The 11818-nt window shown below is 48.8% G+C and overlaps 1 protein-coding gene across 2 annotated transcripts in view; it reads right to left on the reverse strand.

Annotated features, from left to right (window-relative positions):
- Positions 1-7268: 7268 nt before the first annotated feature.
- Positions 7269-11818, reverse strand: part of GPATCH2L (G-patch domain containing 2 like) — a 75799-nt gene continuing 71249 nt past the window's right edge. For both annotated transcript variants that reach the window (XM_045287928.1, XM_045287927.1), the window contains one exon: positions 7269-10461. In XM_045287928.1, coding sequence (XP_045143863.1) covers positions 10301-10461 — 161 coding nt within the window. In that variant the 3' untranslated portion in view covers positions 7269-10300. The remainder of the gene's footprint in view (positions 10462-11818) is intronic.

Consider the following 11818-nt stretch of genomic DNA (forward strand, 5'->3'; position numbering starts at 1 on the left):
CCTTTGACTTTCCTCTTGTCCCACTATCATGCTCAGTCTTCATTTGGGTTTCAGTAATTCCTCTTGGTTACATTACCCTTGATCACACCCTACCAGGTCTCCTACACTCTCTTCACCACGGATTTGGATCACTTGTTGTTCCCTTGTCCCTGGGTTTGTTAACTCTGAATCTTTTACGTTGTAGCTGGGCATCTTACAAAATGCAGATGTCTGTACTTTCTTCCTGATATAAACTTCATCTTCCTAGTAGCGGCTAGTCCATTTGTACTTAGGATGATTGATCATACAGTGTGTTGTGTTACCGTCTCACTTGAGGCATTTTCCTTTTTGTCAGCCTTCTAGTTTCCTTTTTCTTGTCCCCCAGTTGTTGTTGTTTTTCTCCTTTATTAACTACTGTTTTCTTTACAGCTCCATCTGGTGATTATTCCAAGTATTTTGACATGAACTATCTATAGTTCAAAAGTGATTACGATTCTTTACCCTCTTCAAGAGTGATACCTCTAACTACAATCACCCACCCCCTTTCAAAAGTATATGCTTTGTTGCCAGAATGTAAAGAAAACCAAAATCCTCAAAGTGGCCCCCCATAGATCAAGAGAGAAATGACTGACCTTGCCAAGAATTTCATTCTGCTTATTTCTACCATCCGTGCTCATGGGAGCAGCAGGCAAGAGAGCTGACCACTCATTGCATCGGCTAGAACTGCTACAGGGGACCTCTTTGAGATGTTGACGAGCAAGGATGCCGCTTTGAAGAATGAGCCAGACTCTGGCCTTTGCATTTTCAACAGCTTCACATGCCTGTGAAAGTTGGGCACTGAAGAAGGGAGACTGAAGAAGAACTACTGTATTGGAAGGACAGTGTTGGTGAAGAGTAGTCTAAGAACCAGGGACTGCCTGAAGAACAAACCAATCTGTCTTGGAGGAAGTGTTAAAAGCGAGGTTAGGAAACTTCATCTCACATACATGCTATCAAGAGGCACCAGTCCCTGGAGGACATCATGCTTGGTGGAGGGTCAGTGACAAAGTCGATGACCCTCTGTGGTACAGTGGAACCCTGGACCTGGACGCTAATCCGCTCTAGGAGCGTCGAGATGTGATGCCGTCGAGTTCCAAATCCATTTTTCCCATAAGAAATCACTGAAAATGGATTAATCCGCTCTCGACCACCAAATTTTTACCCGAACCTTGCCTTTTTATACAAAACATTTCACAGAAATTTCAAAGTACATAAATTCATAGTTAAATACTATAATTTAAATAAGAAACACAACATTACAAAGTTTTTAACAAGTACAGTATAGCCCATACCTTGAGACGTATGAGGATCTGGATCTGTGGACAGGATGTGGAGAGGAGGTGTGGAGAGAGAGTCATTGTTTGGAAGGGGGTTCCCCCCTTCCAGAAAATCAACTGGTAGCTGATTTTCAGTTTTTTCCGTTCTTTGCCTTTTTTCACTAGGACCTGGCTGGCTTTCTCTTAAAAAATGTCTAATGCGGTCTGCTCTTGGTGTTTCCTTAACTGTTTTCTAAAAGGGTTTACTAAATTATCATCAGTATCAATAACACAGTTAACCACTTCCTTATCATGATGATTCTTTTCAAAAACGCTTTCTTAGGACCCATGTTTCTTATCTAGAGACAATACAAAGACAGCACAAATACTAAGAAAATTAAAGCAAACTGCTTGGAACACAGCTGCAAAAGGTTTAAACAATTCATACAACGCCAAGTGACTGAAACACGAACTGCTTTTGCTTATTAAAATCACATGCGTCGGGTCGGATGCTGATGTTTTGTTCGTGCTCCCAAGCAAAATTTTCTTGACATTTCATGTTGAAATCCAGTTATGTCGAGTACTGATGTGATCGAGTACCGGGGTTCTACTGTAGTTACATAATCTCCTGTCAACTTGTGGATATTAAGAGGGAATGGGGTGGAGCTTAGCCTGTCAATCAGGTCACAAGGTCAAACACCCACAAGGATGATTCTGGGAAGTTCCTCTGTTTTCCTGGGAAGAGGACCACACTCTACCTCTGCTTCACATTCCTGTTGACAAGCCACATGAAGCTATGCTGATGGCAGCCAGAGTCCTGGATCTGGAGGAGCCAGGTGGAGACCCATGGCAGAACTGAGATGCTTCCACCACCACTAGATCCACAGGACTCTCCACAAGATCACGCACCCTGTGATCTTCCTGCATTTGGATCATTGCATGTGTTGCATGAGTCTGAAGAAGAATTTATAAACTGGTATTGAACATATGGGTTAATAACGGACTTATGGACTTGATCTGGACTGGGCTGGTTTGTTTTTTTTTAATTTTATTATTATTATTATTATTATTAAAAGACCACTTTATTGGGGACTCTTAGAACTCTTGTTACAATCCATATACATCAATTGCATCAGGTGAATTTGTACATATGTTGCCTTTATCCTTTTCTAGACATTTACTTTCTATTGAGCCCTTGGTATCAGCTCCTCTTTCCCCCCCTCCCTCCCCCATTTTCCTAATACACAATTGCTCTTTGATATAAAGCTCACTCTTGCACACACACGAGTGCCTTAGTCTGGCCGACCGACACTCTCTCAATAAGATGAATTGGTGGTGACCGCAAAATGGACATGACTGAACAGTGTTGTCATCGTATACTGGGCTGAGAAGAACCAGAACGGACCCAACAGCACCAGCAACACCGCGCGTCTTTTGAACGCTTGAATCCCACCCCCTGCATGTTGTTCGCATGGCTCTCCTTCATGGATTCACGTTTCTTTTACAGATTCTGAGCTCGCCATGATTTCAGAAGTTTATCTGTGAGAGTCCTTTGATACCTGGGCTGACAGGTGAACTCTAGACCACTGGTCCTCAACCTTCCCAAGGCCGCTACCCTTTCATACAGTTCCTCATGTGGTGGTGACCGCCCCTCCCAACCATAGAATTATTTTCATTGCTACTTCATAACTGTAATTGTGCTATTGCTACGAATCGGGCGACCTCTGTGAGAGAGTCATTTAATATCCTCCCCCATTGGGATCACGACCCACAGGTTGAGAACCGCTGCTCTAGACACAATTCATATTTGTTTCTGCCCACTGACGGAAGTGACTACTGGCCTGGGTCCTCCTTAAATTAAGTTTTCACTTGGAGTACTGTGGACCGCAGGAAGAGTGTAACTTGGGCCATAAGCCTTATGGCAGTTACATAACTTCGTGTCAAGTATAGGGGTGGTATTCAACCTGCAATCAGGCTGTGGGTGTGGTCTTCTCTTAAGGAGGAGCCTGGGAACCTCCCTTTCTTTGCCTTCACCTTCCTGCTGGCTGACCCTGATTGCTGCCATGCATCCACTGCCATTGGATCCACAGGACTCTGCACCCACTGGCCTGTGACCTTCCTGCATTCTGCATCCTAGCATGTGGCGACGTGTGCATGAAGAGGGGCTATGGACTAGTATTGGACTTAAGGACTTGAGTTGGATGGGCTGGGATGTTTTCTTGATATATATGTAATTACTTCTTGATATAAAGTTCTCTTACACATGAGTGTCTCTGGACATGGTTCTCTAGCCAACCCGGCCTAACACAAGCCTCTAGAAGGGAAAATCTGTTATACATTTTAGTGTGCGTGCTGGTGTGTGTGTGTATGTATATTTTCCTCCAGGTAGAGCTAAATTCAAGAAAAGGCAGTTTCCTCATTTTTGCTTAGTGAGTTTGCCTGTTACTTACCCTTACACTGAGGGGTGCACTTTGGGGTCTCTGCTCTGTGGGGCATCTCAGATTAAACTCCCTGCCCCAAGTAGGCCCCACTTTCTCTTCAACACTTATTGCAGTCCTCACATTGGCTCTTGTCACGACCTCCCAAGGCTCAGGTTGATCACATGACCCCAGCAAGGGGCTCAAGCCCAGCAATGTGAGGACGGCGCTGGACTGGCGACATCCCCTGCTGCTGGACACAGGTTTCTGAGCGCCAGAGGGCACCCAAGAGCACCTAACATCGGCCCGGCACCATAGATGCCTACCTACTCTGTGCATGTGCAGACACGTTCGCCCTAGAGACTCAACAGGAAGGGCTGCCAGGAGCTGATGGACACGTGGCTGCATCAGTGGGCTCAGGCATAGGAACACTTGAGAGGATGGCGCAGGGCCACGCAGTGTGCCACTGTTGCCCACAGGGTCGACTCGATGGCACCTAACAACAGAGAATCTGATAAAAAAACCCAAAGTAAAATAATTCAATAAGGCAACGGGGAGGGGGGGTGTTAACATGTACATCTGAAAATCAACAGCATCTGTACGTTCAAACAATAACCAGTGAGAGGATAGGAGATGGAAAACCTCAGTTACTAGCAGCAAGATTCAAATATGATAACACTATACAGGGAAAAAATGAACTCCTAAAAAGGCATTAAAATAGACTTAAACAAATGGAGAAGCATCTCTTTTTGGAATCACTGACTAAAAAGATGTTTGTACCTTCTAAGTTAACACAAGGCCAATAGAAATAGCAACACTTTTTAAAATGGAGTTAGACAAGTTGACACTAAACATTATGTGGAAAGAACAAAGCTTTAAGAACAGCCATAGAGACACTGAGGGGAAAAAGAGGGTACACCGGTCCTATGAGACATTAAGACATACTCTGAAGGCTTTATAACTAAAACAGCGTGGTACTGATTTATGGATGGAAAAAGAGACCAATGGAATAGAATAGAAAACCCAGAAGTAGAACCAGTACATAGGGATTATGGAGTTAATTCTGAACTAGAAAAAGAACATTAGTGGAAAAGCTCCTAAAATGTGAAGACTTTCGAATAAAGTCTGTAGTTTGATTAAACAGTATTTTTTCAAAGTAAATTTCTGATTTTGATCATTTGACCATCAAACTCAAAACTCACTGCCGAGTTTATTGACTCAGAGTGAACCTACAGGCCAGGGTAGAAATGACCCGGCGAGTTTCCAAACTGGGCCTCTTTATGGGAGTGCAAAGTCTTATTTTACTCCCAAACAGCTAGCGGTTTCAAACTCCTGACCTTGCAGTTTGCAGCCCGACGCATAACCAACGTGAAAAACCGAGGGGCAGGGAGTTTCCATCAGTGAGGGAGGAGCAACTCAGAAATGGACGGGTGAGAACGGCTGTGCATGGGGAGGGATGCAATTGATGTCCGCTGTGGTACATGTACAAACTGCTAAACTGGGATACATTTGGCTGTGTAGATTCTCAGCAACAAGAATCACATATAAAGAGAAAACTACACATATAAAGGAAAACTGGCCAGGATTTCAATCCAAAGCTTTGAGTCTGTGTGCTGAAATGCGAAACCTGTGAGTCAGACAATAAAAAGCCACCTGGTCATTTAGCGACTTGTCCTGCAGAACTGTCCGTTGAAATGGAGAGCAATCGGTGTGAGTCAGTGGGACCACTCATGCCTGGTTTTGGGTGCTCTCAAGCACTGAGATGAAGCCCTAGGGAAAGAGAACTCAACGGGTTATCTATTCCACACTGGCTAGGTGCTCAGCGGGTTTCTCCCCAATTCTCTTTCGTTGTTGGGAGCTACACTTTAAAAGGATCCACCATCATGCTGGAAAATACAAGGCGTTTTCCCCTGAAATGCAGACGTAATGAGTGAGTATCATAAAGCCACAGATGGCAATATCTTAGGCAAATGAAGTTTACGGTTGATTGTGAAAAATGACTGTCATAGACTAGAAATTCATTATTATATTTCAACCCACTCTACAAAGGTAATTTCCATCTGAAAATACTGTCTTTTTAAAAGATTTTATTGAGGGCTCTTACAGCTCTTGTACATCAATTGTATCAATCATATTTGTGCATGTGTTGCCATCCTCCAAAAAGACTGTGTTCCAGGCATTTCCCACCATCTCGTGAATGCTTTTGCCTACAGCATCCCCTGGGGAGCTAAAGGAAGAAAAGTCCCAGAGATAATAACACCTGGAATTCCTGTAGGGGCTGAACCTCTCCTTGCATAACACCTCATCACTAAGGGCGTGACTAGATATGGAAACTTCTCAATGGACTCACTCAAAGCTTGGGATTCCCAAGCTTTAGGGCCTATAGCATCCCAGGGGCGCAGTGGGGTACAACTTGAGTTGCGGGACCTGCCTTCTGAACAAATTCAGGATCTTCATCCCCAGAATCTGGACATGCACCACATGCTGATGAGGTCAGCTTGCAGGGGCTACAAAAAGTCCTTTCGGTGGCCAGGCTCGCTCTGCTGGGTTGGTTCAAGCCTGCATCGCCGACGCTCAACAAAACCACGAGGGGTCTCCTTTCCTGCTCAATGTCAGTGTCCAGACAAAGGTGAATGCATCTCTGGGCCTGACAGGGAGCCCACCCCTCTCGAGGGTCGCCTCTGTCCATTTCCTGGGTGGGGGAGGACCCTGTCCGGACTGCAGCCATCACCAACTCCACTTCGTGTCAGGGCCCAAGTGGGAGGCGAGAGTGACAAGGAAAGGGGCAGCCCGGGCACTGAAAAAGCCAAAAGGCAACAGTAGGCGCCCGCCACCCCCCATGCACTGTGGTGCTGAGTGATGCCGCCAATGGCCGGGGAAGCCACCTGTTTCCAGCGGAGCCGAGAAGAGTCACAGGGTGCGTGGCACTGAGCTTTGGCTGGTCTCCTCCGTAGCTGCCCGTGGCGCAGGACCACAGCAATGAAGCAGGAGTTAAGCAGAGTCTGGAGCGAATCCTAAGCCTAAGCCACAGCCTGAGGTCAGCCTCCCTGCTCCTCACCACCGCATGCCGGGCTGAGGTGACAGGGGAGACCCCGCCTTCTTCGCTGGTGGCTTCAGGACACTCAGCCAGGGGACAGGCTGCAGGGTGCTTGCGGACCACCCTTTTGGGGACCTTGGTATTGAGCAGGGCTCGACAGCGGATGTCACCGCACCAGATTGGAGGCCTTATTTCAAGGTGGATCTGCGGCAGTTGAAAGGGCATTTGCAGCCTAACTATCACCTGACGTTGTCAACCACACCTGTCAGCTAAAGAGGCCATGGCTAGATGTGGCCTATTTATCAGCCACATTTCAGTAGAAAGCGATGATTTCCCTCCTCCCCACCCCTTCCACAGCCCCTATCCCTGCTGGGACCCCGAGCACACCCACCACCCTGCCTGGCAATGTTGCATGATGTCAACAGTCACTTATTCCCTCTGCTGAACAGCCCTTATCCCAAAAAACACCCGATAGTTTGGAAACTAATGGAAGCCACCCCTTTGAAAACTGCGTTTGACAAAGAATCTCAAACACTGGGGTTCGTAAGCAAACTAGCTTTTTTATGAATGATCCTCACACGAGTAGACATTGTCTTGGCTTTTGCCCGTTATGGAAAACGTACAGGAATTAGGGTTCAGAGAGGCAGTGTGCACATCCGACTGGGAGAAACAAGAACGGAGGCACAGTTCAGGTAACAGGAACCGCAGTGAATACCCGGGAGCAGCTCCAACACCGTGAGCTCCAGGCTCATCCCGCAGTCATCAGCCAGCCATCCCATCAGTCCCCTCAGCACGGGTTCCAAAGCCTGATGGTGAGCGCCCAGCCTTTCCTGGAAGGTGGGCGCTGTCTCACTTTAGGGCATGATACATCGTGCCACAGGAAAAGGGAAATTCCGATCTTTAGATTCAAAATACACTTGATTCTAGGGTTGTCCCACTGGAACTGCGTCATACAGAAAACACGGAGACGAAGAGAGTGGTTGGTTAGTAATTCCTTACGCATGCGCAGACAGCACCTTAAAATGAGGGGCACAATGTACAAGCCTGCACGTGGAGAACACTTGCTACTGAACAGTTCTCAGAGGCGTCCCTTCTCCGATGACCACAGGTACAGACGCTGCCCTCGCGGGAACACTACACGTATGCAGAAAAGCGTGCCGAGAAAGACGAAACATATTGCGGGCACCCTGGATCACGAGCTGGGGTCTCGGCCAGGCTCTGGCCTAGCAGAGAGGGGCAAACGGGTGCAGAAGCACGGGCAGAGGAAGGTGGAGGCGGTAGTTCTGGCTTGATCGCTTGGCTCTGCTTGTCCTCGCCTGATAACACGGCAGCAGTCGGCTCCCCCTACATCACAGAGATGCTACAAGGTACAGAAAACAGGATATAGAAACTATTTTTCATTACAGCTACAGAGGAGGGCTGCTAGGCAGCTTGTTTCCGGGAGTGGGTGCTGGGAACCTTTTGCTACCTAAACTGGGGGTTAGGGGGATGTCTCAAAAAGGGTCCCGGTCAGGCTCTGGATGAGCCATGGAGTTTGACACAAAACGACCATGCCCACAGAATGCAGCCCAGTACACTGAACTGTGTCCCGTCAATGTGGGGACGAAGTGAGGATGCAGGCAGGACAGCAGACCCAGCCTGGTCCCTAGCAAAGGTCGGCCGGCCACTCTATCTGCAACATTCTCTCCTCTATACAAGTATGTGTACGGCCTGCAAAATACAACGCTATGTATTTTGGACATTGTGTGACCATCTTATTAAAACCTTATGGGAGCCTGCTTCTGGCTGTCCAGGTCTCCACTGCTGCTGCTGCTGGTGCAGCCGGGGGGCACTGTGGACCAAGAAGGAAGCGGCAGGAGTGGAGCCAGGGGGCAGCGAGCGGGAAGAGCAGCCCGGGCCTGGTCCCTGCTGCTGTGAACAAAGTCGGAGAGCCGACATCCAGGGCCACATCCTCTGCCTCCTGGGGTTGCGGTCTTTAAAATTATTAGGGGAAAATAATGAACAAGGGAGCAACGGGGACCACTACTGCACCTATGCACTCAGACAGACATGGTCCAAGCAGGCATTACGCAACTCACAACTCAACTTCTAGGGATGCTGCCCATGAGGAAGGGGAGCCTTGAAGGCCTCTGGGCCAGGGTGACTCCCAGGCACTGGGAGGCGTGGCTTCAGCACCGCACCCACCCCACACTCACTGTCTTCTCCATTCGTCTACTACACTGCGGGCTATGGACAACTGACTTCTCGGTTTTACATAAAGTGCTGCGTAAATTCCGTTGCAAGCCTCTCTTTGCAACTAGATTCCCACCCACCCCTGGGAGCGGGACACTCCAGACAAGGATAAAGGGGCGGGGCAGAGTGGCCTGCCACTGTGTTGTGTGAGCGAAAGGGGACACATGGACTTTGAGGAGCAGGAGCCAGGTCCCACTCTGCACCCACTGACGCACGGAAAATACACAGGGCCTGAGTGAGAGCTCCAGGGAGCTTTAACGGAGCCGCGTGTCAGAGCCACCATGGCCAGTGCAGGCCCTGAGTGGCAGACACTCTTGATAATACTTTCTAGAAAGGTGGCTTTTCTGCGGCAGCTCCAGGCAGCCACTTATTCCTCATTTTGACAAAGTAGCATCCAACTTCAGGCATGACTATATATATAACTCCCTGCGCAGCTGAGCCGTTAAAACACGCCTAATAGACAGGCGTGTAAAAAGAGACAGGTTTTCTACCTAAATACGGCCCCAAGAAGCCATTATGATAATTGAGTGTGATGCTTTGCTCAGGTCCCTGACCTATATCACCAATAAAAGTCCCGCTTAGCACAGGGAGGTTTGCACAGCGACATGAAGTGGTACACAGCCCACTGACAACTGCCAGTCAGCTCTGCCTTAATGCCGGGACTCCGCGAAGCAAACCCTCTGGTGGTCTGTCTTCCAGGAGGTGACGGGCTGCCTGCTGTTGGCGATGCCATCACCGCAGCTGCAGCAGCAGCAGCAGCAGCAGCAGGAAGGCTCTCTCTGGAGGGCCAGCAGTGAGTGGAGACCAGGCCTGGAGGCAGGCTTCCCCTTCCCCGGAGGCCTGGACTTGGGGCGACATCTGTCCAGAAAGGGCTACGAACACGCATCTCCCTCCGTCATCGCTAGAGGCGCTACACAAGGGGGTGCAAAAGCAGTCACGAGATATTTGAACACACACACACACACACACACACACACACACACACACACACACCCTGCAAAGGAAGCATCAGCTCTAGAAATGAGCGGCAGGCGATGCTGAGGCCATGAGCCTAAGGTACGAGATGCAGCATAGCCAGACCTTCGTTTTCTAAAATAGCTGCCCCTACACTTTGCTCCCACCCCTTCCCCTTTAAAAAACCCCAAACAAAACGGAGTCCCACAACATCATCTGCCAAGAGAAAGCATCCGCTGCTCTGACGAAGCAAGCATCCCCGCAGGGGCAGCACGAGAGGACTGGGCGGCCCAGTGGAGTCGCGCAGGTCTCTTCCACACCAAGTCTCCCCCTTGCTGCCGCGGTGGGTGGTCAGTCGGTCAGCTCCTGGGCAGCCAGGCCGTGCTCTAGGAGTATCCGGGGCCCTTCTCCTGCGGCATTTTAAAACACGTCGCTGCAGCTGAGTCAGACGCCTTCTCGGCTTCGGGGGTCCTGAGCAGCCACTCGGCAGGTGCAGCCCGCTGGATGTGCGATGCTGGCGCGGGGAGCTCCGCTGTATCCGAGGGAACTGGAAAGGTGCCAGCGGCGGAGGGAGGTGGAAAGCATGGGGAGACAGTGAAAACGCAACAAGTCAGGGCAGGAGACACCGCAGTGCAACAATCTCGTCATTGTTCAGTTTTGTCCTGTGAACCCAAGGAAGGAGCCTAGCGGCACCGTGGTTTACATGCTGGGCTGCATCCGCAGTCGACAGTTCTAAACCACCCACTGCTCCTTGGGAGAGAGATGAGGCTTTCTACTCCCATAACGAGGTACAGTCTCTGAAAGCCAAAGGGGCAGTCCTGCCCATCCTGTAGGGTTGCTATGGGTTGGCATTAAGTGATGGCAAGGAGAAGGAGAAGGAAGGTTTTACCCAAGGAGCCTTGGTGGCCTAGTGGTCATGCACTGGGCTGTTAAGTGCAAAGTCAGTAGTTCAAAACCACCTGCCGCTCCTCAGAAGAAAGATGAGGGTTTCTATTTCCGTAAAAAGTTACAGTTGTGGAAACTCACAAGGGCAGCTCTACCGTGCCATACAGGATTAATGAGTCTGCATCGGCTTGATGGCACTTGCGTTTGGTTTTGGATTAAGCCCAAATGGCCACATACAGTGTCTTGCTTTGCTTTTCCAGAAAAGGGGTGGGGGGTGGGGGAGTAAGATTTAAGTAAGTAAGATAAATATTTCTCCACCGGAGAAAAATGGGCTTAATCGAACCTATGAATAAATTCAGTAGCACACACTCATAATGTAGTGATAATCACTGTTGGCCACTTCTGTGCCCGGCACTACACTGCTGAAACATTAGGCGGTCCCAACCTTATGTGTGAATGCAAGCCCTGGGAGCGGCGGGGGAGGCACTGACATCTCACGCTCAAAACAGAAGGCCTAGAGACACCAACAGGGCAGTGTTACCAATGAGGAAAATGGAAGACTGTTATACAACAGGCCCTCTTCCCAACAAGGACATTGAAGGAATTCAGGATGGTTAGCCACTGCTCGTATAAGGCTGCTCGATGTCGTTTACATTTAACATCTGGTCCCTACCATTCCACTGAAACTGACAGCCACACCTGTTCTCACATTTCCACGTGCACCTTATGGGGAAAGGAAGCAGCAATCACTGATGTCAACCATCAGGAAATGGAAGATGCCTACTAACTGCTACAATCTGAAAGAGCTCAAACATTTCACTTGGATAAGTTAACAATTATTGGTGATTGAAATGCAAAATTGAAAACCACCAAGAAGACTTAGAATTTGGAAACTCCGGCTCTGATGAAAACGACACTGGACACTGCATGATAGAATACTGCAGAGACCTGCTCCCTGTAAGGTCCACTCAAGTAGGTGAACAACTCTGTGAGCCACGAGAATGCACACAGACGTCACC

This window comes from Echinops telfairi, unplaced genomic scaffold, assembly GCF_000313985.2.
Source record: "Echinops telfairi isolate 266 unplaced genomic scaffold, ASM31398v2 ScPeMD7_18;HRSCAF=68, whole genome shotgun sequence".
NCBI lineage: Eukaryota > Metazoa > Chordata > Mammalia > Afrosoricida > Tenrecidae > Echinops > Echinops telfairi.